The sequence below is a fragment of the Natator depressus genome, chromosome 4 (assembly GCF_965152275.1).
Source record: "Natator depressus isolate rNatDep1 chromosome 4, rNatDep2.hap1, whole genome shotgun sequence".
Lineage (NCBI taxonomy): Eukaryota > Metazoa > Chordata > Testudines > Cheloniidae > Natator > Natator depressus.
In genome coordinates this window covers 115305683-115332852 of record NC_134237.1, presented here as the reverse complement: position 1 = coordinate 115332852, position 27170 = coordinate 115305683, and the positions used below count along the sequence as shown (strand labels likewise).

General features: G+C 44.9%; 2 protein-coding genes across 3 annotated transcripts in view; both read right to left on the bottom strand.

Annotated features, from left to right (window-relative positions):
* The window catches only part of STK32B (serine/threonine kinase 32B), a 263300-nt gene that overhangs the window by 163490 nt on the left and 72640 nt on the right, over window positions 1-27170 (bottom strand). The gene's annotated exons all lie outside the window — the stretch shown is intronic.
* LOC141986060 (uncharacterized) lies at window positions 12216-13760 on the bottom strand. The gene is made up of 2 exons (XM_074950223.1): window positions 13349-13760; window positions 12216-12760 (listed from the first exon to the last, which is right to left on the bottom strand). Exons 1-2 carry the CDS (start codon window positions 13758-13760, stop codon window positions 12216-12218), a joined length of 957 nt encoding a protein of 318 aa, XP_074806324.1.

Below are 27170 nucleotides of genomic sequence, written 5' to 3'. Positions count from 1 at the left end.
ATTTCTTAGGGTGAGGGGACAAACTCCAGTTCCTCCCACCCTCTAGCAGGGACCCTGTTCCAATCCCCACTAATTTCCTGCCACCCCTTCCCTCTTACTCACACAGTGCATGAGCCAGTGCCCCCAGGAGTCAAGTTCTCAGCAGACTCCCATGTGCTCCGCTGTACAGTTACAGACTCCGTGTGCTCCAGGTCACAACACCATTTGGCTCAGCTTCCCCTCCATCTGGACAGAGGTGGGTGGATAGGTGAAATTTCAGTGGTGTTACAACCCCGTGCACCAGGTCGCAATGCTACTCACAGATACTTGGCCCAGCCGGCCCTGTCTGTATGCAGGGGCACCTGGGTCAGATTTCAGTGGTGGTGTGACCACACAGCTGGAGCGATTCTCTGGGCTGCTACAGCAGCAGCCATACTGATTTAGTACAGGACTTGAAAGTGGTCGGGCCATGGCTCATTGGCTGGGCGGCTTATAGAACTCTCAGCAGTGGAAAACTGGGGGGGAGGAACTTTGCCTCCCCTCCACACACACTTAATTGACACCACTATAACATGACAACCACCATTGTGACTGGCACTGGGTATTAAATCAAGGATCTCCAGAAGTAAAAGCATAAGCATCTATAGCTGAGATAGGGTCCCATAATCAGGAGCTGTAATGGATTCACTTTCTCAGTAGATCAGGCCCAGAAGAATAACATAGCCAAAAGCTGGATCACATGAACCCCTAAAGTTAGATGAACATTCTAACCACCTATACTGCAGATCCTGGATTTCTGGATTGCACATCAGAGATGTACTAGACATGAAAAGATGCTAAGCAATTATTTCAGTGGGACTATGCATGTGGTTAAAGTTAGGTAAGTACATAGGTGCTGAACTGGAGCCCAACTAGGTTACCCAAACTAATTCTCAAATAGTTTATCTGAATGGATGTTAGAAGGACCTATAACATAACCCAGCAGAGCACAAAGTAGTGGAATCACATTAAGTGGATGAATGGTAGCAATGGTTTCTTTTAAAAAAAAAAACAAAAACAAACAACCCCCCCCACCCTTTCTGTTTGCTCTTCAGTCACTCATGTGGAAAATCCCGAGGGCTAAATTTTCTAAATTACATGCACCAATGAGTGACTAAAGACAGGGAACATGCTGGCATTCACAAACAGATGTTCATAGAATAGTCCATACATATGTTAGGTGTAAACCTGTTATAAATGTGTGAGCACATTGTATACCTTGCCAAAAAAGGGTGGGAATGTCAGTGATCAACTAATAATGTGCTCAGCAATAAATTGGGCCATATGTCAGTGTCGTGCGAACACATGGGAGAAAGTTTTCAGTGTCCATGGGTTAATTTAGAGGAATACAGAGCTTGAGTAAATAATAAGTGACAGTCTAAAAATGCAGGACATGTCTGCACACACAGAAGCAGCCTCATGACAGCCTGGAGAAGAATGTAGTAGCTTGAAACTTAGGAGATCTGAGTTCCATTCTTTATTCTGCCAAGGCCTTCCTGTATGACCTTGAGCAAGATATTTAATCTCTCTCTGCCTCAGTTCCCCATTTATAAAACAGGGATAGTAAGATGGAAAAAGGAAGAATTATTATGTGTATGTCCAGTGCCCAGCACAATGGAGTCACAATCTTGGTTTTGCATTCTAGAGGCTCCAGTAAAAAACAAACAAACAGAACAGGAGAAAATCCAGGGCCTCCTGCCCAGAGAGCCCAGTTGCGCTAAATCTATAATTCAAACCTGAACAGTTCTGACTGTATCCCATAGAGGGCAGTAACATGCAGACCCACTGGTCAATTCATTGCTATATAGGGTATGAATGTTGTATTATGAAGAGGTCAGCAGTGACTCCATTCTACAAGTTGTGCTGAGATTTGCATTTAAACCAGCATTAAAATCCCTCTATTTCACCGTATTCTGACTGAACTTAGTTTGGAAATTTAACACTATTTTTTTCAGATAACTGAATTTGGCATGATGTTTGTTAGTATTTTACTAACTTTTCCAGAAGAAACATTTAAAAATAAAAGCCCTTGCTGAATTTTCTCCTTTGGTGTCCAGTATTTTGGTTGCTTGCCACTGAAGACCCACAGTCACTTTAAACACAAACTTCAGACACAATTACATTCTCATAACATTTCAGGGATCAAACACTTTACAAATCTTATATTTAAGTACAAAAAATTATTCCCCTGATTAATCACAACGTAACTGATCTCTGCAAAGAAAAGACAGCAGAACTTCCCACATCCACCAGCTACTGAGAGTCTACAATGCTGCTTCCATGATTCACTAAATCTCCTGTCCCATCTCCCTTTTGGATTATTCATTGATTTCAAGGCTAAAAGGAACCATCACATCATGTAGTCTGACCTCCTGTAAAACACAGGCCATAGCATTTCATCCAGTCACTCCAGTGTTGATCTCAATAAAATATCTTTCAGACTCTCAAACTAGTAAAATCTCATTTGCTAGACTATTTACAGAAAGCAAATGCACAAGGGGTTCAAATACAGAAAAAGCACATGTATTTAAAATGAATATTAATGCAAGATGTTTGCAGCATTCGCTAACTATTAGCAGCATTCAGGTTTTGGCTCCTATCTTAGCATATGCTTAAAATAACAGTTAAGCCATAGCTGCGTAATGGGATCTGAAAGCTGAATGCATTGGCGTTCTGTTTTGACCAACAATTACATCACCCAGAGCTATATTTTAATCACATGCCTACTTTAATAAAGAATAACTAACGGAGTAATTCAAAGGAAAAGTAGTCAAGATATTAGTTTCCCCCTGCAATTTATGGCTACAGTAGCAGACCATGTATAGATTTTGTAATGATTTTTTTTTTTAAAATCAGTCCTGGGAGCTGTAGATACTAACTTCTAACAATGACTTCCTGCTATATACTGTAATAAAAAAAAAATCAATTCACATTATCCTACACTTATTGATCAACATAGATTTCATGAAAGGAAGACAAAAAACAAAGATGTTTTGGCCAAAGTGGTCTTCCCCAGAGATAGCCACATACAGCTGACAACATTAACTGAAATTATCTCATTTCAGCCAGAGTAACTATCTTCAAACCCCTCCCTGAAGCAGCTTTTTGTTGGGTGACTTACGCTAAAATTTTCAAACCTGGGTGTGTAAAGTTAGGTTCCTAAATCCATACTTTAGCACCTAAGTCCCTGGAGCGCCTATTGATTTCAGACTATTTATTTAGGTACCTGTGTTTCAAATAGTCGCCCATAGTACATATAATTAAATTATGCATTTTAGAGAGGTGAGAACTTGACATATAAGGAACCTCAGTGAACGGAAGGCCTAGTAAAACATTCTGACAATGAAATTATGGTAAGCGTAAAAAAATAGACACATGAATATCAAAGAGCCTCAGCCTGACAGATGCTGAGTACCTGCAATTCCAGTAGAAAACTACGCTAAATACCTGTGAGAATCAGGCCCTGAGGGGGTAGAAAATTTGTATATTCAATTGTATTGTTTGAGAAATAGCATATTATAATTGGCCAAGCAAAGAGAGGTCCTATACTAAACTTGATGGAATTTTTCCATTTTGTCTGTATGTCTATTGTGAAACTGCTAGACCAGGTGCCAACTCATGCCCAGGCCCTAGGCCTCACTGAACAGTGACAAATGTGTAGCTGGAAACCAGTCTGGCTCACCTGTGTGTTAGTATTGCTAAAATAGGTAATAGATTTACAAAAACGTGTTTAGACTTTATGAAATGCTTGTGAGTTGCCGCATGCATTAATCTCACTTATGATACCTCTATCCCATGTTATAAAGTAGTATTTAAGTGTTTGCTCCAAGTCAGAAGAGAATCATTATCAAATATGAAATACTAGTTTTCTACAAGAAGTGTCACTTCCTGCCCAACAAAAGGTCTTTAGACACCATGCAAGCCATTGTAGTACCTCAGAGGACAAAAGACTGTTAATTACTCCTCCCACACACATGAAGAGGTGATGGCAGGCTCCTTCCATCAGCTTGAATTCTGGGGGATGGGACTAAAAAATCCCTGACAAGAAGGAACTGGGTCTCTATGCTGCTTGAACTTTGGGAGGGCAAAATTTCTAAGCAAAATCAAGGGGATCCCCAGTGCTTGGCTGGGGTTAGCCCTAAAGTACTTCTGGACCATGCTTATTATAGATACTTCTTCCACCTTTTGGAACCTAAGACTAACTCATTTGTGTGTGTATGTTTACCTGTTTTAACCTTGTAAATAACTAGTTTATTTTTCTTGGCTAATAAATCTTTAGTTAATTTATTATAGTATTGGCTACAAGCATTGTCTTTGGTATAGGATCTAAGGTGCAATTGACGTAGGGTAAGTGACTGGTCCTAACCTGAATATTGTGATTTTTAGTGTCACATAGGCAAGTTTACTTGATTGGTGAAACAGACCAGAGTACCCAAGGGGACTGTCTGTGACTTCATGTTTAGGCTGCAATAGTGGTTGAGGAGTTCACTCTTGATACTTGGTTGGTGAAATCTAAGTATAGAACTCACAATCAGTCTGGGGTTTGTGCCCTGCTTCTTCAGTCTGCCCTGAGGTTGGTACTCATGCTCATGAGACACTCCAGACAACATGACATCGATAACTTAATAACTTTTGAAGTCAGTGCTGTAACTGTCTATGGATCAAAGAACCAGTTGGTAACAGCTGTAAATACCATCCAGCATAATAGTACCATCCATCTTAACTCTGTCCATAGTCTCAATACAGTTTAAAATGTTGTAAGAACATGAAAATGGCCATACTGGGTCTATTTAGCCCAGTATCCTGTCTTCTGACAGTAGCCAATGCCAGGTGCTTCAGAGGAAATGAACAGAACAGGCAATCATCGAGTGATCCAACCCCTGTCGTCCATTCCCAGATTCTGGCAATCAGAGGCTAGGGCCACGCAGACCATGGGGTTGCATCCCTGACTATCTTGGCTAATAGCTACAGATGGACCTATCCTCCATGACCTTATCTAATTCTTTTTTGAACCCTGTTATAGTTTTGGCCTTCACAACATCCTCTGGCAACGAGTTCCACAGGTTGACTATGTGTTGTATGAAGAAGTACTTTCTTTTCTTTGTTTTAAATCTGCTGCCTATTAATTTCATTCAATGACCTCTGGTTCTTGTGTTCTGAAGGAGTAAATAACACTTCCTTATTCATTTTCTCCACATCAGTTACAATTTTATAGACTTTATCATATCCCCTCGGTCATCTCTTTTCCAAGCTGAAAAGTCCCAGTCTTTTTAATTTCTCCTCATACAGAAGCTGTTCCATACACTTAATCATTTTTGTTGCCCTTCTCTGTACCTTTTCCAATTCCAATATATCTTTTTTGAGATGAGGTATGTTAGGATTCCCTCCAAGACTTTTTCTACTTGGCTTATCCTTATTCAGACACCTTGTCCAGTTCTGGGACACCTTTATCCAGTTCTCTGGGATCCAAAACACTCATTTCAACTCTAGATTTAGTCACTCGGGTTCCTTTATTTTGTATACAGCAAAGAGACACTCAGTTGATTAGACTCAAGCTCAGGCGGTTGGTATAGGGCGTATCACACATCCAAAGTTACACAGACCACCTCTTCCTTTATATACATTGACACATTACATTGCATTTGCTATACATTAAATCACTCACTTTTGCATTGGCTTGTTTTCTTTGCAGGAACCAATCCCTGCACAGCATGCTCTGTCCATGTGGAAGCCAATTTTTATATTACAGGTTTGTCTTGTGCATAGTCCCTAGCATCAGAGAGTTACTGCTTATCTTAGCTAGCACAGACATCCTGACTCCAGCATACTGTTTGTCAAGCCCCTATTTACAACTTAACCTTCCATTCACCTTACCAATTATGCCCACTGAGAAATGAGGCAAGTTACTTATGTCAAGCTGGGTCTACAGGGTGACCAGAACTGCATGCAGAATTCAAGGTGTGGGTGTGCCATAGATTTATACAGTGGCATTATGATATTTACTGTATATCCCTTTCCTAAAATTCTGTTAGCTTTTTTGAACTGCCGCTGCACATTGACCAAATGTTTCCAGAGAACTATCCACAATGACTCCAAGATCTTTTCCTTGAGTGGTAAAAGCTAATTTAGACCCCATCATTTGGTATGTATAGTTTGGATTCCGTTTTTCCAATGTGTTTTACTTTGCATTTATCAACACTGAATTTCATCTGCCATTTTGTTGCCCAATCACCCAGTTTTGTGAGATCCCTTTGTAACTCTTTGCAGTCAGCTTTGGACTTATCACGAGTAATTTGTATAGTCTGCCAATTTTGCCACCTCACTATTTACCCCTTTTTTCAGATCATTTATAAATATGTTGAATAGTACTGGGCCCCTGGAGAACACCACTATTTACCTCTCTCCATTCTGAAAACTGATAATTGATTCCTACCCTTTGTTTCCAATCTTTTAATCTGTTACTGGTCCCTGAGAGGACCTTCTCTCTTATCCCATGACTGCTTACTTTGCATAAAAGCCTTTAGAGAGTGACCTTGTCCAAGGCTTTCTGAAAGCCTAAGCACACTATAGCCACTGGATCACCCTTGTCCATATGTTTACATACCCCCTCAAAGAATTCTAGTAGATTGGTGAGGCATGGTTTCCATTTCCAAAAGCCACGTTGACTCTTCCCCAACAAATCGTGTTTATCTGTGTGTCTGATAATTCTGTTCTTTACTATAGTTTTAACCATATGCCTGGTACTGAAGTTAGGCTTTTTGTTCTTTACTATAGTTTCAACCATTTTGCCCAGTATTGAAATCAGGCTTACCAGCCTGTAATTGCCAGGATCAGATCTGGAGCCTTTTTAAACATTTGTGTCACATTAGCTATCCTTCCGTCATCTGGTACAGAAGCCAATTTAAATGATAAGATTACATACCACAGTTAGCAGTCCTGCAATTTCATATTTGAGTTCCTTCAGAATTCTTGGATGAATACTATCTGGTCACAATGATTTATTACTGTTAAATGTATCAGTTTGCTACAAAACTTCCTGTACTGACACCTCAATCTGAGGTAGTACCTCAGATTTGTCACCTAAAAAGAATGGCTCATATGTGGGACTCTTCCTCACATCCTCTGCAGTGAAGACTAATGCAAATAATTCATTTAGCTTTTCTGCAACGGCCATATCTTCCTGGAGTGGTCCGTTAGCACCTTGATCATTAAGTGGTCCCACTGATTTTTTTTAAGTACATTAGAAGCAGGGCCAAACAAAGTTTTTGCTGGTACTTCTTGAGTCTTTGGCTAGTTGCTCTTCAGATTCTTTGTTGGCCTGCCTAATTGTATTTTCACACTTGCCTTGCCAGAGTTTATGCTCCTTTGTATTGTCTCATCCCTGGCCATAAAAGTGCCGACTCCGTGGGTGCTCCAGCGCTGGAGCACCCATGGGGAAAAAATGATGGGTGCTTAGCATCCACCAGCAGCCCACCTATCAGCACCTCCCCCCAACACCTCCCACCCACCAATGAACCCCACGGATCAACGCCTCCCGCTCCCTCCCGCCCACCGTGAACAGCTGTTTCACAGCATGTAGGAGGCTGGGAGGGAGGGGGGAGGAATGAGAATGTGGCGTGCTTGGGGGAGGGAGAGGGACTGGGTGGGGTAGAGCAGGAGCGGGGGTGGAGCGGGAGGAGGCAGGGTGGGGCCTTGGGAGAAGGGGTGGAATGGGGGTAGGGCCGGGGATGGGGCATCTCTGGCACTTTTGAAAAGTCGGCGCCTGTGTCCCCGGCCCCACACCAGAGACACCCCCCTGCACTCCAACCACCTACCCCAGCCTGGAGCCCTCTCCTGCACCCTGAATCCCTCATTTCTGGGCCCTCCCCCAGAGCCCGCACCCCCAGCTGGAGCAGTCACCCCCTCCTGCACCCCAACCCCCTGCCCCAGCTCGGTGAAAATGAGTGAGAGGGTCAGAGGGAGGGGGGATGGAGTGAGTGGGGGTGGGGCCTCAAAGGGACGGGGCCATGGGGAAGTGGCAGGGCAGGGCAGGAGTGTTCGATTTTGTGTGATTAGAAAGTTGGCAACCCTAACAATGGTATGGGGGTGGTTGCAGGGAGTCCCTGAAATAGAAGGGGATGGGAGGGTGGCAAACAGGGAGCTTGTATGGGTGGCGGGAATGCAAGGAGCCCATGGTGTGTGTAGTGAGTTCAACCAACACAAGTGACTACATGTGCATATGAATTTTTTATACCATATAGAGTAACACTAGAGGGCCGAGTAGATTACATGTTCCACTTAAAAGCATTGTTTCCTGACTTTCGAGACTTAAATGCAGATCAACCTTGTATAAATGTAGGTTTCTGTTCTATATACATAAGGTTTACTTTACCAGTCATTGAGAGGAATCCATCCCTGAGGTGAAGAGGGCAGCCTTTACACAGTACACAACACTACATGCCAGCCCAAGGGGAAAAAACGGAGAATAATTTATCCATCTGAAACAATAGGAGAGATGTTGGTACGTGGACCACCACCCAATTAGATTTTAATTAGAGCACCAATATTAAAATATCTCTACTTTTAGGGTATGTCTACACTACGGAATAAGGTCAAATTTATAGAAGTCGTTTTTTTAGAAATCGGTTTTATATATTCGAGTGTGTGTGTCCCCACAGAAGTGCATTAAGTGCATTAACTCGGCGGAGTGCTTCCACAGTACCGAGGCTAGAGTCGACTTCCAGAGCGTTGCACTGTGGGTAGCTATCCCACAGTTCCCGCAGTCTCTGCTGCCCATTGGAATTCTGGGTTGAGATCCCAATGCCTGAAGGGGCTGAAACATTATCGCGGGTGGTTCTGGGTACATATCGTCAGTCCCCCCTTCCCTCCCTCCCCCCCTCCGTGAAAGCAAGGGCAGACAATCGTTTCGCGCCTTTTTTCCTGAGTTACCTGTGCGGACGCCATACCACCGCAAGCATGGAGCCCGCTCAGGTAACCGTCACCGTATGTCTCCTGGGTGCTGGCAGACGCGGCATGGCATTGCTACACAGTAGCAGCAACCCATTGCCTTGTGGCAGCAGACGGTACAATACGACTGGTAGCCGTCCTCGTCATGTCCGAGGTACTCCTGGTCGCCTGTGTGAGGTCGATCAGGAGCGCCTGGGCAGACATGGGCGCAGGGACTAAATTTTTAGTGACTTGACCAGGTCATTCTCTTAAGTCCGGCAGTCAGTCCTATTGAACCGTCTTATGGTGAGCAGGTAGGCAATATGTCCTTCTGCACCGTCTGCTGCCAGCCAAAGATGTAAAAGATAGATGGAGTGGATCAAAACAAGAAATAGACCAGATTTGTTTTGTACTCATTTGCCTCCTCCCCTGTCTAGGGGACTCATTCCTCTAGGTCACACTGCAGTCACTCACAGAGAAGGTGCAGCGAGGTAAATCTAGCTATGTATCAATCAGAGGCCAGGCTAACCTCCTTGTTCCAATAAGAACAATAACTTAGGTGCACCATTTCTTATTGGAACCCTCCGTGAAGTCAACCCTGTAAGCCGTGTCCTCAGTCGCCCCTCCCTGCGTCAGAGCAACGGCAAACAATCGTGCATCTGAGTTGAGAGTGCTGTCCAGAGCAGTCACAATGGAGCACTCTGATTGGGCTAAAACATTGTCGCGGGTGGTTCTGGGTACATATTGTCCGGCCCCCATTCCCTCCCTCCCTCCGTGAAGGCAAGGGCAGACAATCGTTTCGCGCCTTTTTTCCTGAGTTACCTGTGCAGACGCCATACCACCGCAAGCATGGAGCCCGCTCAGGTAACCATCACCGTATGTCTCCTGGGTGCTGGCAGACGCGGTACGGCATTGCTACACAGTAGCAGCAACCTATTGCCTTCTGGCAGCAGACGGTGCAGTATGACTGATAGCCGTCCTCGTCATGTCCGAGGTGCTCCTGGCCACGTCGGCTGGGAGCGCCTGGGCAGACATGGGCGCAGGGACTAAATTTTTGGTGACTTGACCAGGTCATTCTCTTTAGTCCTGCAGTCAGTCGTATTGAACCGTCTAATGGTGAGCAGGCAGGCAATATGGATTGCTAGCAGTCGTATTGCACCATCTTCTGCTGGGCAGGCAAGAGATGATGATGGCTAGCAGTCATATTGCACCATCTTCTGCCAGGCAGGCAAGAGATGAGGATGGCTAGCAGTCGTACTGTACCATCTTCTGCCGAGCAGCCATGAGATGTGGATGGCTTGCAGTCCTTCTGCACCGTCTGCTGCCAGCCAAAGATGTAAAAGATAGATGGAGTGGATCAAAACAAGAAATAGACCAGATTTGTTTTGTACTCATTTGCCTCCTCCCCTGTCTAGGGGACTCATTCCTCTAGGTCACACTGCAGTCACTCACAGAGAAGGTGCAGCGAGGTAAATCTAGCCATGTATCAATCAGAGGCCAGGCTAACCTCCTTGTTCCAATAAGAACAATAACTTAGGTGCACCATTTCTTATTGGAACCCTCCGTGAAGTCCTGCCTGAACTACTCCTTGATGTAAAGCCACCCCCTTTGTGGATTTTAGCCCCCTGAAGCCAACCCTGTAAGCCGTGTCGTCAGTCGCCCCTCCCTCCGTCAGAGCAACGGCAGACAATCATTCCGCGCCTTTTTTCTGTGCGGACGCCATACCAAGGCAAGCATGGAGTCCGCTCAGCTCACTTTGGCAATTAGGAGCACATTAAACACCACACGCATTATCCAGCAGTATATGCAGCACCAGAACCTGGCAAAGCGCTACCGGGCGAGGAGGTGACGTCAGCGCGGTCACGTGAGTGATCAGGACATGGACACAGATTTCTCTGAAAGCATGGGCCCTGCCAATGCATGCATCATGGTGCTAATGGGGCAGGTTCATGCTGTGGAACGCCGATTCTGGGCTCGGGAAACAAACACAGACTGGTGGGACCGCATAGTGTTGCAGGTCTGGGACAATTCCCAGTGGCTGCAAAACTTTCGCATGCGAAAGGGCACTTTCATGGAACTTTGTGACTTGCTTTCCCCTGCCCTGAAGCGCATGAATACCAAGATGAGAGCAGCCCTCACAGTTGAGAAGCGAGTGGCGATAGCCCTGTGGAAGCTTGCAACGCCAGACAGCTACCGGTCAGTTGGGAATCAATTTGGAGTGGGCAAATCTACTGTGGGGGCTGCTGTGATGCAAGTAGCCCACGCAATCAAAGGTCTGCTGATATCAAGGGTAGTGACCCTGGGAAATGTGCAGGTCATAGTGGATGGCTTTGCTGCAATGGGATTCCCTAACTGTGGTGGGGCCATAGACAGAACCCATATCCCTATCTTGGCACCGGAGCACCAAGCCGGCGAGTACATAAACCGCAAGGGGTACTTTTCAATAGTGCTGCAAGCTCTGATGGATCACAAGGGACGTTTCACCAACATCAACGTGGGATGGCCGGGAAAGGTACATGACGCTCGCATCTTCAGGAACTCTGGTCTGTTCAAAAGCTTCAAGAAGGGACTTTATTCCCAGACCAGAAAATAACTGTTGGTGATGTTGAAATGCCTATATGTATCCTTGGGGACCCAGCCTACCCCTTAATGCCATGGCTCATGAAGCCGTACACAGGCAGCCTGGACAGTAGTCAGGAGCTGTTCAACTACAGGCTGAGCAAGTGCAGAATGGTGGTAGAATGTGCATTTGGGCGTTTAAAGGCGCGCTGGCGCAGTTTACTGACTCGCTTAGACCTCAGCGAAACCAATATTCCCACTGTTATTACTGCTTGCTGTGTGCTCCACAATATCTGTGAGAGTAAGGGGGAGACGTTTATGGCGGGGTGGGAGGTTGAGGCAAATCGCCTGGCTGCTGGTTACGCGCAGCCAGACACCAGGGCGGTTAGAAGAGCACAGGAGGGCGCGGTACGCATCAGAGAGGCTTTGAAAACCAGTTTCATGACTGGCCAGGCTACGGTGTGAAAGTTCTGTTTGTTTCTCCTTGATGAAACCCCCCGCCCCTTGGTTCACTCTACTTCCCTGTAAGCTAACCACCCTCCCCTCCTCCCTTCGATCACCGCCTGCAGAGGCAATAAAGTCATTGTTGCTTCACATTCATGCATTCTTTATTCATTCATCACACAAATAGGGGGATGACTACCAAGGTAGCCCAGGAGGGGTGGTGGAGGAGGGAAGGAAAATGCCACACAGCACTTTAAAAGTTTACAACTTTAAAATTTATTGAATGACAGCCTTCTTTTTTTTGGGCAATCCTCTGTGGTGGAGTGGCTGGTTGGCCGGAGGCCCCCCCACCGCGTTCTTGGGCGTCTGGGTGTGGAGGCTATGGAACTTGGGGAGGAGGGCGGTTGGTTACACAGGGGCTGTAGTGGCAGTCTGTGCTCCAGCTGCCTTTGCTGCAGCTCAACCATACACTGGAGCATACTGGTTTGGTCCTCCAGCAGCCTCAGCATTGAATCCTGCCTCCTCTCATCACGCTGCCGCCACATTCGAGCTTCAGCCCTCTCTTCAGCCCGCCACTTACTCTCTTCAGCCCGCCACTTACTCTCTTCAGCCCGCCACCTCTCCTCCTGGTCATTTTGTGCTTTCCTGCAGTCTGACATTATTTGCCTCCACGCATTCGTCTGTGCTCTGTCAGTGTGGGAGGACAGCAAGAGCTCGGAGAACATTTCATCTCGAGTGCGTTTTTTTTTTTTCTTTCTAATCTTCACTAGCCTCTGGGAAGGAGAAGATCCTGTGATCATTGAAACACATGCAGCTGGTGGAGAAAAAAAAAGGGACAGCGGTATTTAAAAAGACACATTTTATAAAACACTGGCTACACTCTTTCAGGGTAAACCTTGCTGTTAACATTACATACATAGCACATGTGCTTTCGTTACAAGGTCGCATTTTGCCTCCCCCCACCGCGTGGCTACCCCCTCAACCCTCCCCCCTCCCTGTGGCTAACAGCAGGGAACATTTCTGTTCAGCCGCAGGCAAACAGCCCAGCAGGAATGGGCTCCTCTGAGTGTCCCCTGAAGAAAAGCACCCTATTTCAACCAGGTGACCATGGATTATATCTCACTCTCCTGAGGATAACACAGAGAGATAAAGAACGGATGTTGCTTGAACGCCAGCAAACATACACTGCAATGCTTTGTTGTACAATGATTCCCGAGTACGTGTTACTGGCCTGGAGTGGTAAAGTGTCCTACCATGAAGGACGCAATAAGTCTGCCCTCCCCAGAAACCTTTTGCAAAGGCTTTGGGATGATATCCAGGAGAGCCGCGAATGCCAGGGCAAAGTAATCCTTTCACATGCTTGCTTTTAAACCATGTATAGTATTTTAAAAGGTACACTCACCGGAGGTCCCTTCTCCGCCTGCTGGGTCCAGGAGGCAGCTTTGGGTGGGTTCAGGGGGTACTGGCTCCAGGTCCAGGGTGAGAAACAGTTCCTGGCTGTCGGGAAAACCGGTTTCTCCGCTTGCTTGCTGTGAGCTATCTACAACCTCATCATCATCATCATCATCATCTTCTTCGTCCCCAAAACCTGCTTCCGTATTGCCTCCATCTCCATTGAAGGAGTCAAACAACACGGCTGGGGTAGTTGTGGCTGAACCCCCTAAAATGGCATGCAGCTCATCATAGAAGCGGCATGTTTGGGGCTCTGACCCGGAGCGGCCGTTCGCCTCTCTGGTTTTCTGGTAGGCTTGCCTCAGCTCCTTCAGTTTCACACGGCACTGCTTCGGGTCCCTGTTATGGCCTCTGTCCTTCATGCCCTGGGAGATTTTGACAAAGGTTTTGGCATTTCGAAAACTGGAACAGAGTTCTGATAGCACGGATTCCTCTCCCCATACAGCGATCAGATCCCGTACCTCCCGTTCGGTCCATGCTGGAGCTCTTTTGCGATTCTGAGACTCCATCATGGTCACCTCTGCTGATGAGCTCTGCATGGTCAGCTGCAGCTTGCCACGCTGGCCAAACAGGAAATGAGATTCAAAAGTTCGCGGTTCTTTTCCTGTCTACCTGGCCAGTGCATCTGAGTTGAGAGTGCTGTCCAGAGCGGTCAAAATGGAGCACTCTGGGATAGCTCCCGGAGGCCAATACCCTCGAATTGTGTCCACAGTACCCCAAATTCGACCCGGCAAGGCCGATTTAAGCGCTAATCCACTTGTCAGGGGTGGAGTAAGGAAATCGATTTTAAGAGCCCTTTAAGTCGAAATAAAGGGCTTCATCGTGTGGACGGGTGCAGGTTTACATCGATTTAATGCTGCTAAATTCGACCTAAAGTCCTAGTGTAGACCAGGGCTTAGACTGCAATTACATTAGGACCCTTGTTTCACCTCTCAATCAATCAAAGGCCCCCCTATAGAATAATGCACCAACCCAGCATTCTGGGGCATTAGGTCAATACTGATTCAGAAGGAAGAATGTCACTTGCTGTACCACATATTCTTTCTTTGTAGGTCTTCAATACAACTGCAGACTATTGCAAAGCCTGCTTAAAATTACACAATAAACTACAATCATAGCCCTGGGTAGTGAAAAACATAGCTCCAAATACATGTTCTAGAAAGAGGTGGTGGTGAAATACACTAATCAACAAGCTAGCTAATTACAAACCCTCCCACAGAACCTGAACATGTGCAAATATATTACACAAAAGCCTTGACAGAATACACATTTTATTTGTGTGACTGAGAGCATCAGGTGTGACAAAACATTACATGATTGGACAAACATGTTCTTTGTCTAGTTTATTTTAGAGCAAAAAAAGCTACAAAGTGGATAAGAATATTTGAATTATTCATTATGGGGGTCATTAACTTTTCATCTTCCATGAAAACTTTAACATCTGAAAAGGTTTAGCTTGTATTAGTATTTCTAAAGTAAATTTAGACTTTACCCCCTCCCTAACCCGCCACACCCACCCACCCTCCGAACAGTATATGCTTCCTTGTCTTCATATTTGAGCATTTATTTTAAAATATACTGGCTGAACAAATGAAGTGAGACTCAGCAACAGGCATGTTATTTACAAAGAATACAGAGAATATATTATTAATTTGTATTATGATAGTACCCAGAAGCCCCAGCCAGAAGTGCTAGATTCTGCACATCCCCTTCGAATTTCTAATCTTAAAAATTTGCATGAACCTATTATATTAATCACATTTTAACATGCATGGAAGCGAGAAGCTGTTTTCAGAGTCATGTGCAAACCACTTTGATTCTGTTGCAATCATATGTTCATAGATTATATATATTACATATGTGAGTGCATTTATCTGTAATACACCATACAAGGAGGAGGGAGAAGAATTGTTCTTCTTAAGTGCTGAGGCTAGGACAGGAAACAATGGGCTTAAATTGCACCAAAGGAGGTTTAAGGATGGACATTAGGAAAAACTTCCTAACTGTCAGGCTGGTTAAGCACTGGAATAAATTGCTTAGGGAGGTTGTGGAATCTCCATCATTGGAGATTTTTAAGAGCAGGTTAGACAAACACCTGTCAGCAATGACCTAGATAATATTTAGTCCCGCCATGAGTACAGGAGACTCTCAAGGTCCCTTGCAGTCCTAGGATTCTATGAAATATATACATGTAAATGTACCTATATACACATACATAGTGACCAACATTTTCAAACCTGGATGTTGAAAATCCATTTTTAGACACCTCAGTGGAAGTTGTCTGATTTTCACAAGGGCTGAGCCGTTGTAGCTCACACTAGCTTAAGCAGGAGATCAAGTTGCTGAGGACCTCTGAAAACATCAAGCCAACTTCTGTGTAGGCTCCTAAATCCTAAGTGCACCCAGGTTTGAATGTATTATATGTATGTATAGCCACACACCTAACTGTGGATTTTCAATTCACAGCCACAGAACCTTACAATTCCCCTTGTTCTGCAACTTCTAAAGGAAGTTCTATTGAATAACATTTACAGCAAGGTTCTTCTTGATGACCATACTCCACTTGGATGCAGCAGAGAAGTAAAGACCACAGAGAACTTGTTGTAGTTCCCTGATCCTGCACTGCCCAGCGCTAGTGTAAATTAGATCTGAGGAATAGCAGATTTCCCCAAAGAACTTATGCAAATGGAAAATCGAGCCTAGTGGAGCTCCTCTCCCTGATACAACCCTTCTTTCCTCTTATGGATCCATTCTCACTCTTCACATCTTTCTGACTGGGCTTATGATAAACCAGGGCTCAGAAAGGAGTGGAGAATGTGAATGGATCTATTTTGGATCTGTTTCAGATAGGACTAGTCAGCTTCAGTCATCTGAAATGTTATTTTATTTAAAAGCTGGTTATTGGAGGAGTTAATGGATTTAGATTATTTATCAAGAGCTGGTAAACAGATTTGATGTATTGATGATACAGCATTTGCAATTAAAATGCCAACTTTTATCCTCACTTACCAACCAGTGCTATATGGGATACCATCATATTTTCTGTTTTAGATATAAAGGGAAATAACTGTGCTTTCTAGGGTTGCCACGGTGTCTGGTTTTTGAATGGAACACCCCGTCGAAAAGGGAACCTGGTGGCTCCAGTGAGCACCGCTGACCCTGCCATTAAAAATCCAGTTGCTGGTGCTGCCAGCACAGCAGGGCTGGCAGGTTCCCAGCCCAGGCAGCCTGGCTCTGTGCAGCTCCCAGAAGTGGCCGACACGTCCCTCCAGCTCCTAGGTGGAGGGATGGCCACAGGGTTCCACGTGCTGCCCCTGCCCTGCGCGCCAGCGCTGCTGCTCTCAGGAGCCAGAGGGACATACCGGCCACTTCCAGTAGCCACCTGAGGTAAGCACTGCCCGGAGCCTGTGCCCCAACCCCTCCTACACCCCAACCCTCTGCCCCCACCCAAACTCCCTCACGGAGCCCGCACCCCATCCCACACCCCAACCCCCTGCCTCAGCCTGAGCCCCCTCCCACACTCCGAACCCCTAGGCCAAACTGCCCAGCCCAGAACCCTCTCCTGAACCCCAAGCCCCTCATCCCTGGCCCTACCCCAGAGCCTGCACGCCCAGCCAGAGCCCTCATCCCCTCCCACACCCAACCCCCTGCCCTAGCCTGAAACCCCCTCACACACACACACTCCTTGGCCAAGCCCTGGTTCACCTCCTGCACCCCAAACCCCTTATCCCTGGCCCCACCCCAGAGCCCACACCACCAGCCAGAGCCATCACCCCCTCCAACACCCCAACCCCTGCCCCAGCCTGGTGAAAATGAGTGAGTGAGTGAGGATGGGGGTGAACGAGCGATGGAGGGAGGGGGGGATGGAGTGAGTGGGGCCTCAGAGAAGGGGTGGGCAGGGGCAGGGTGTTATGTTTTCTGCTATTAGAAAGTTGGCAACCTTCAGGCAGGTGTACACTATGGGGCTCAGTTGACCTAAGTTACGCAACTCCAGATACATGAATAATGTAGCTGGAATCGACGTAGCTGAGGTCAGCCTTTTGCTGTGTCTACACCATGCTGGGTTGATGAGAGAAATTCTCCTGTCGACTTACCTTATGCTTCTCGTTCCGGTGGAGTACCAGAGTTGACGGGAGAGCGATCGGCAGTCAATTTCACTAGACCCGCTAAATCAACCCCCGGTGGATCGATCGCCATGCATTGATCCCCCAGTAAGTGGAGACAAGCTTTCTCAGTTACCACTGAGCAGTAATTACTGGTGAAGACTGACTTTTCAAAAGGCAACTTCTAACATTACTAATGGGCTAGAGAGCCAGCTTTCTCCCAACCTGGATGTGTCACTCACTTGCTTTATCTTGCATTTTCTATTCTATCAAGAGCTCTGTTGTGAGGATGTAGTATATGAATATATTTTGGATCAAGTTCTAGCTACAGGAAAAGTAATTTTCTTTGCCATAAAAATCAAAAGATATACACATAGTATGGACAAATTCATATTAGATAGCATGAATCCTAGATACACAACACATGCTTTGTGAAGAAAGAAATGCCAACTATAGATTGTAGTGTTTGTAATTATAAATTTGTTTTTTTTTTTATTGCAAAGCACCTGGAATCCTTCCTCCAAATTATCCTTTAAAAATTCTGCTTTTCGGAAGCATGCTGCCTTCTATGGTAGACCCTGCAGAATGATAAACATGGATTGTGGAGAGAAACTCATGCCTCCCAGGATCCACACGAAGGAAGGCCTCCCCATGCCCATGATTTATAATTGAGAGAGGAATTTGGCCAAATATATCCCCTTTAAGAGCCTGCAGACCCAGAGAGCAGCAAGCCCTGGCCTAAGGAGAAGCCTGGCAGGCAGGTGTTGGGAACCAGCTCATCCAGCTAAGCAGCAGCAAATGATTGGCTCTGATTCCCAGCTGGAAAATATAAGTGAGGACCCAACTCTGTAAGAGGCTGAGGGCCAGAAGAGATAAACAGTTCCCTGAGCAGCAACTGCCACTGCCTTCCCCTCCATCTTTCTGCCTCTGATTCCTGCAGCAGCAGCAGCAGGGCAGATTGGCCATGTGGCCCCCCTTTACCAAAGGAAGGGCCGTGAACTGTGAGCTACAGGGATTGAGGACCTGCTGTAGTAGTCCAGGTCACGACTATCACTTCTGTTACTTTTCCATGTTTCTTGCATTTGTGTGGCAGAGGAATGAAACAGCCTGCGTAGAAGGCTAAAACAGAGTTGGGCATGGCTTATTTTTGTCCCCAACTGATGGACAGACTCCCCAGACTACAGTTGGCATTGTGCAGACACAGTTATTGGATCAAATTAATCCTTGCTGTAGCTTCACTGTTGTCGGTGTTGTTACACTTGAAAGAACAAGAGTTCTCAACCTGCGGTCCATGGGCTGCATGCAGCCCAATTAGCACACAGCTGCGGCCCAGCTGTGTGCTAAGGGCTGCAGGGCTGCTCGGTGGGGTCCAGGTTCCTAGCTGCCCGGAGCAATGGGGTCTGGGCTGCCCAGCCCAGCATGGCTGGCCCCATGGGGTCTGGGCTCAGGCTGTCACCCAGCTGCCCTGCCACCTGGTCCCGCACGGCAGGGGCCAGCAGGTTGGGACTGCTGCCCGGCCCCACACAACAGGGTCCGGGTCCCTGCCACCCAGCTCCCTGACCCAGGGCTCCACTCCTGGCCCCACTCTATGGAGGGGTCTCTGGGCGGGAGGCACTGGGGTCTGTGGGGGCAGTTCGGGAGCTCGCTATATCAAGGAGGTAAATATAACAAAAAGCAACTAGTAAGTAAACATTACCCAAAACAAAAAGTACAAGAATTGCTAGTGTACAAAAGATCTTCATGCTCAGAAATTTTAAAGTGAAAATTACAGTGGCCCATATTATGACTAGAAGAAAATGAAAATATCACACCAGCCCCTGGGAAAGAGAGATTTATTAAGTGAAAGGACACCACCATTGATGACACTCAAAATTATTCATGTGCTGAAAATTAACACTGTGGCTTTAAAGCAAAACTATAGTAAAGGGATAGTATCTCAATGTGGAACTTTTATATTAACTTTGACACCCTTCTTTTACTATTGGAAGGTTTTTCAAAGAATTCTTCAAAAAAAGAAATGCCTAAAGCTTCACTGCCAGCCTGTCACTGGCCCAAAAAATTCAAAAGGAAATTTTGATCCTTTCCATAAAGGAATGATGAAGCTACTGAAAGACCTACACCTGCTTCAAAATCTGAGTCTTTACAGAATCTCCTTGAAGCAAAATACTTCACTTGGATTACTCAAAAATATATTTGCAATCACATGTAATGCAGTCAATGGGCCAGCCTCCACCTATCAAAACAAAAGGGCTAAATTCTGCTCTTGATTACATATATGCAACCTCACTGACTTCATATTTAAGTTAGCATATTCTTGGAATTTGGGTTTTATCTAGGTTAGTTTGTGTTCTGCATTTGATCTAATTTCTCCGTTGTTTCCTCCCCTACCTCCTGCCATTGATTTTCTAATTAAGGGCAGATCTACACTAGAAAATTACATTGGCGCAGCTACACAGATGCAGCTGCACCACTGTAGCACGTCTGGTGAAGATACTCTAAGCCGATGGGAGAGAGCTCTCCATCATCTTAATAACTCCACCTCCGCGAGAGGTGGTAGCTATGTTGGCGGGAGAAGCTCTCCTGCTGACATAGCGCTGTCTACACTAGTGCTTAGGTTGGTATAACTACGTCTCTCAGGGTTGTGGATTATTCACACCCCTGAGTGACGTAGTTATCCTGAAGTAATTTTGTCGTGTAGACCAGGGCTAAGAGCTCCTAAATTTTCCTGCTGTGGACCATAGCTTAACAGACATATGATTTCATGGACACCTCCTCTCCCATTCATGATTGCATGAACCATCTTCCCTGCTGTTTGTAATCACAGGGGTCACATAACTTCCCGGAAGCAGCCACAGCTATGGCTTGCACGGAGCAGTAACATTAGGAAAGTTATAGCGATCTTTAGCCCTGTCTGCATGAAGGAATTCACACTGGTGGACATACAAGAATTTAGTCCTATGGTGCATCTACATGAGGGGTTTGTAGTTGCACCTGTGCATATTTCCTTAGCATAGACAGAGCCTTAAAGGCAATATAATAACCAGAAATGGGGAGGAAAGCCAGCACCATATGACCAGCACCTCTTCACAGACCACCAGCAAGGGAAGTGTGGATACTACTGGTCCATGCACCACAGTAATAAACATGTCGGACACAAAGATATGACATGACTAATAGTATAGGAAGTCAGTGATAGGAAAGACCTATTACTTCATCAAGTCTCTGCCCCTGCATGTGCAATAGGTAGCCCACTGATACATCCTCTATCAGATATTGAATAGTTACTATATATTTTTAGCCAAAAAGCCATTGCTCTATTAGATTTTAAAACCTCACCTCACAGGTCTCCTGTATATAGAAAAGATGAGAGAGAAGTGCATGTGTGGGTGGCAAGGAGTTGACAGGGTGGTGTGGTGAAGATTTTGGTCATTTTCATAGAATCACAGGACTGGAAGGGACCTCAGGAGGTCATCTATTACAGTCCCCTGCACTCAAGGCAGGAGTAAGCATTATCTAGACCATCCCTGACAGGTGTTTGTCTAACCTGCTCTTGAAAAATCTCCAAGGATGGAGATTTTCAGAACATGTTACATTGGTAATCAGAATAAAAGAAAGAATGAATGCTAGCTGTAGGGTGATGTAACATCAACAGAGGGCCAAATTATTAGTTGATGTAAACAGGCCTACCACCACTGACTTCAGTTTACACCAGCTGAGGATCTGGCCCAGAACCCATACAAATAAAAACATTACAGTAAAAGAAACATTGTTCATACTATGGACAATACTTGTGTTCAAATTTGTTTTCTGGAAAGAAATAACTGAGGAAGGAGAAAGACAAAAGTGAAGACACAGAAAGAGAGGGAGGGGAAGGGGCTATGAAGAGAATAGAAATGGGAAGCATAGGAAGTGAAGAATATGAATGTGACAGGAGGTCATCAACAATATTGTACCCTTTTGCACCAGACAAAGAGTACCACTAGCTTAACAAGTCAAAATAAAATGGGAGAATGCAATGAAAAACAGCAGGCTGAGAAAGTCTGCTTTGCTAATTTAAGTGAGAAATGATCATTTCAGAGATTGGACACTGTGGGCAGGTTCAGTAAATGATTCTGATCTCAGTTATTCTACAGTAGTTCCTTTAATTCTGGTGTAACTGATCAGAATCTGGGTCACAATATTGATGGTCTCTCTCACACACATCCCTCTAGCATACTGAATAGAAAATTAAATATATGGGGGTCTCACTCCAATTCCTCACTGTCTTGCACCTTATGTAACCACTGACAACGTGCGAAGGAGGTGTAAAATGTCACCAAATCTGAATGAAAGTGTTTTATACCCAATTTGTTTGGGTGGAAGTAACTTATACAAGATGCAAGCTGGTAGAGAATTAGGCCCATAAATTTTAAATCTGTCAAATTTGAGGTGTTATTCCTAGTTTGTTCAACATGTTATGTACAACTAAAATTAAATTCCATAGTTTGTTGGTTTAGCATAGTTGTGAAACTGCTGGCAAATTAATGCATTGAATTCAAACATCTCTTCATGTAGCTGAAGAAATCTGTCTCTCAGGTACTTACATGGCTCCCATTACTGCAGTCTCAGAGAGCTTAACAATCTTTAATGTATTTATCCTCACAACACCCATGTGAGGCAGGTTAGGGAAATATTATCTAGGGATAAATAGAACTAACAGGGAAAAGGGCCTTCCCAGTGTATCAGTAACAGTAGTGTATTCTGGGACACTGGAGACATACTTTCAGATGGAGCCCACATCCCTTGTTCGTTGCATTCATGGAACTTAGGCAAGTCACCAAAGTGGCTCTTGAGACCTCAAGGGTGTGGAAGAGGAATTAACAGCAATTTGCTCCACAAACACCTCCTGGCCTAATAGCCAGTTCATAAACAACTGACATTAGCTTTATAGATGCCTCCTTCTCTTCCTTTTTCTCCTCTCTCTCATGGAGAGGACAACTCCAGTCACAGGTGTTAGATAAGAGTAGGTATTAAAGCCTGGGCCATACACAATCATCAAGAGAAGATATGCCCCAGGAGGCTGGGGGCGGGGGGGGAGAAAGAGAAATCTCACTCCCTTCTCTACACGGCTAATTTCTTTTTTCTTTGAAATAGAAGAATAATTCTGGTAGCATCTGTTTAACTGGAAATAGATTTGTGTTTCCGAAAGTGCCATGCAGATGTGTCTTGTGGCTTCCTTCATTTCTGGCTGCTGCTGTTTATGATCCACTGTTAGTCATTTTAATTACAAAAGCTTCCAGTTATCATTTTCTCAATCTACTATTATTTATTTTTAAGTACCCAACTCTAATTATTAGGAAATAATCACTGTTGTTGAAAAATTACACTCCTTTGTCTTTAGTTTAAAACATTTGAATCAATGGTTACACTTCTCCAACAAAATCAGCAGCATAAAATATTGATAAACGTTTTAAAACCTAACCTTTGGAAGAAGGGAAGCAAAATGCAGATAAATATTTAAGGCTGGCAATTAGCATGAGATTTTTTTGCAAACACAATGGCTTTGAAGTCAGCACCAGAATGTGTGAAGGGAAGTTGCATGCAGCATCAAAACTATAAGAACTAAGAACCCTATTCAGTAGTAAACCCTTTACATGGTGGAAACTGAGTAAAAGAGGATTTAGGCTTATTGCTCACGCAAAAAACACTGGCAGCCAAGAGACTTTCATAAATGGAGGCTGACTATTTCTACAGGCACACGCAGATCTCAGTGAACACTGGTCACTGCTTACAGCTACCTCTCAACTATTGCTTCTCTTTTCCCCATTCTCCAAAACAGAACGGACATATCCTCATTTGCTATTAGCACCAACCCATCTTGCTCTTCCTTTACCAACAGTTCAAGCTCACTGTAAAAATCTTGTAAGAAGAACCAGAGATGGCCCAGACTGGATCTTTTTATTTAATTTCCTCCAAATGAAGATTCATATCAATAAATCCTTGATTTTGGAAAGCTGAAACCTGGCCAAAGGTGTTTTGCAAAACCAAAACCTGGCCTCTTTGGCCTATTTCTGCTAAGCAACATTCTTGCCAGCAGTGCTGACTTCTGAAAGCCAAGTTGCCGTTCTCATTGTCTTATGTGAAAGAGTCTCAGTCCAGTTCTCAGTGAACAGCTGTCCACCTCACAAAACCATTCCCAAATCTAGCATGAAGTAGCAACCCTTAGCCTCCGCAAACAGAACAAGAGATAAAAACCATCTCCTACCTTGAAATGTTCTTCTAAAGATCAGGGTAGAGGCCTCTTGGTGGTAAGACTGAAAGCAAGCCTGCCTTTCCAAGGTTTTATGCTGTCTGTGGCTTGAAAACTTTGCTCTCCCTACACTTTTAATGGCATCACCACAGATCACGGGTGGAGGCAGGTTGTCCTCCCTGCGTTTTCAACAGAAGGTGATGGGAGCTGTGCTGCTTTCCATTGTCTTTTATTTTCACATCAAATTAGAGTTAATGTTTCATAAATCAAAAAATCAAAGAAATTACCAGTGAAGATCACAAGAATGATTAACATCTTTAAACTTGTGGGGGAAATATATAAAGGAATTATTCTGAATTTCAACTTTCAAATATAGCAGAAACAGTTTTTTATGATGTAGAAAAGGTATGGGAAGCCATTAGCAAATCTTAAATCAGAGACCATCCTGGGATGTAGCAAAGGTAGGAAGGAAGAATGGATTAGCAATTTCAATTGGAATGCTATTGCAGAAAGAAAACATGCTCAATTAATTCTGGTCAATGACTTAGGACCAAAGGGAGAGAAACAATGAAAAGGGGAATATAGGGATAATGGAATAAATCGATCTTTTGTAGTACAAACTATCATCCTGTGTAATATCATAGAGGAACGCAAAGAATAGCAGCTGCCAGTAGTCCTGAATTCTGTGGATTGTCAGAAGGCACTTGGTAGTGTAGATAATCACTGTGATATCACACAAATCCATGGAGTCCCCAACAAAATCATTCAAATTCATGTGCAGTAAAGATAAACCAGAAATGGACTGGTTTGGTGTTAAGACTGGTATCAGGCAAGGTTGTATCTTGTCCTCTATTTTGTTTGGAGTCATTATTGACTTTGTTATGCAAGGGACTGTCAGTAGGGAAATGGGTATTGTATAGACAGACAGTGAGCTTGGAGACAAATTTTGCAGATGACATCTGATGTTATAAGTAAATCAATTGAAGATATGCAGTGAAAGATAGATGGTCTTGCAAATTCTGCCAAGCAAGTAGGTTTTATTGATAAATCAAAGATGGAAGTTATTACAATTAATTTGCCTACCAATGATTTTATCTATTTGAAGATGAAGCCTTGAAAACCATTAATAAATGTACTTACCCGGATAGCATCATTCATGATAGGTCCAAAATAGGTAAAGCAAGCATTATATTTCAAAAACTCAATACAATGTGGAAGTCCAATGTGATTAGCAAAACCACCAAACTTAAGATCTTGAGAAGCAACATCCAAAGAATCACTCATATGGAGCAGAGTCCAGGAAAAATGATAAGTCTATCCAATGCAAACTGAACAGCTTTCAATGCAGGTGTTTGTGGAACATTCAGAGTAAAAAGGACTAATAGAATAACTAATGAAAAAGTCCTAAAATAGGCATAATGACATACCACAATACAAGTAGTACAGAAGAAGAGATGTGACATTTTAGGAAAGCCTGACAAACTACATAAATAAATGTTTCTTGGTGACCCCATGGCAAGCGATGCAAAGGCTAGCCTAGAGGCACACTCCATAGACCAAGGATGGGCAAACTACGGCCCAAGGGCCACATCCAGCCCTCCAGACATTTTAATCCTCCCTCAAGTTCCTGCTGGAGAGCAGGGTCAGGGGCTTGCTCTGCTCCGTGAGGCCCCCAGAAGCAGAAGCATGTCCGTTCTCTTGCTCCTACGCATAGGAGCAGCCAGGGGGCTCCACACGCTGCCCCTGCCTCAGGCGCTGCCCCCACAGCTCCCATTGGCCAGGAACCACGATCAATGGGAGCTGCAGAGGTGGCGCCCAGGGACGGGGTAGTGCGCAGAGCTGCCTGGCTGTGCCTCAGTGTAGGAGCTGGAGGGGGGGACATGCTGCTGCTTCTGGGAGCTGCTTGAGGTAAGACCCTCCCAGAGCCTGCACCCCTGACCCCCTCCTGTGCTCCAACCCTCTGCACCACCCCTGATCCTTCTCTCACTCTCCGAACCCCTCGGTCCCAGCCCAGAGCACCCTCCTGCACCCCCAACACATCATCCTCATCCCATTCCAGAGCCCACACACCCAGCTGGAGCCCTCACCTTCCCTGCACCCCAACCTCCTGCCCCAGCCTGGAGCCCCTCCCACATCCTGAGCTCCTCATTTCTGGCCCCACCTCAGAGCCCACACCCCCAGCTGGAGCCCACACCCCCTCCCACACTCCAACCCCCAATTTAATGAGCATTCATGGCCCGCCATATAGTTTCCCTACACAGATGTGGCCCTTGGGCCAAAAAGTTTGCCCACCCCTGCCATAGACAGTAATGGCTGAAGTGGCATTATTACATCTTAATATAAAAGACCTGGAGAAACAAGCCCAGGATAGGAATAATTGGCATTGTTTGACTTATGCCTTATGCACTAATAGTGTGGGTAGGATGAGGATTTTGATAGGAGAAATATGTTCCCCATCCCCATTCTCCATCTGCAGCTTACTTTAAGAGGTCACCTTGATTTGCTCATCTACACAAACTTCATTCACCTATATCCATCACATGTAAATGCACTAAAAAATTTTAAAGGATAGAATTATTCATTAAATTTATACAATGTGTTACTGGTTTGGAGGAGACTCATACATGTTGTTTGGTTAAATTAGATCCAGTTGGCAGCAGCTTTACAGATGCCATTCAAATCTTCCACCCAACCCACCATGCTTTGACAAAATTTCTCCTATACCAGCTTTTAGGTCAATTCCAGATAATACAGCATTACTTAAGAGGAATCTAGTTGTCCTTCATCTCCCCACATTCTTACAATTATACAGTGGGAAGCTTAAAGCTAATTAATCATGATTCAAACTAACTATGAATATCAAATACTGAAAACAATTACAGAAGAGAGGGTGCTAACAAGAAGCTTTCTAATTTTTTCCTAGGTTTTCTGGTTTTAACAAGCAATCTTCCCCAAAAAGACAGGGTCAGATCTTCAGGTTTTCCTGAATTCCTCCTGGCGCTCTTGGAGAGGGGTGCTTAGGTGGATTTAGGTCACCTCTCTGCTCTCCTCAATCCTGGGGAATGACGGGGGAACAGCAAATTTCACCTCTCTGCACAAGTTAGAATAGCTCTGAGGCTTCTCTAACTTATAGATGGTGGAAGGGTTCCATATGGGCTGTTCCACTGGCCCAGAATACAGTTCCTTTCCATTTCTCCTCCAGCTCCCTTCCACTGTAACATGCCCCCAGAACACCCACTAGGTCATGGATCCAGGAGAGGGTGGCACAGAGCCAGCTATACTGCTACATGCCACCTGTGGCTTCTCCCATAAGAGGGAAGTCCCCTCATCCCAGTCAAAGCAGCTGCACATCCCCTTTGCAATGTCGGAATGGTGCCAAGAGGATGGTGTATGGGCTGAGGATCTGTCCCATAAGTGGCAAGTATCTCTTGAAATACTTA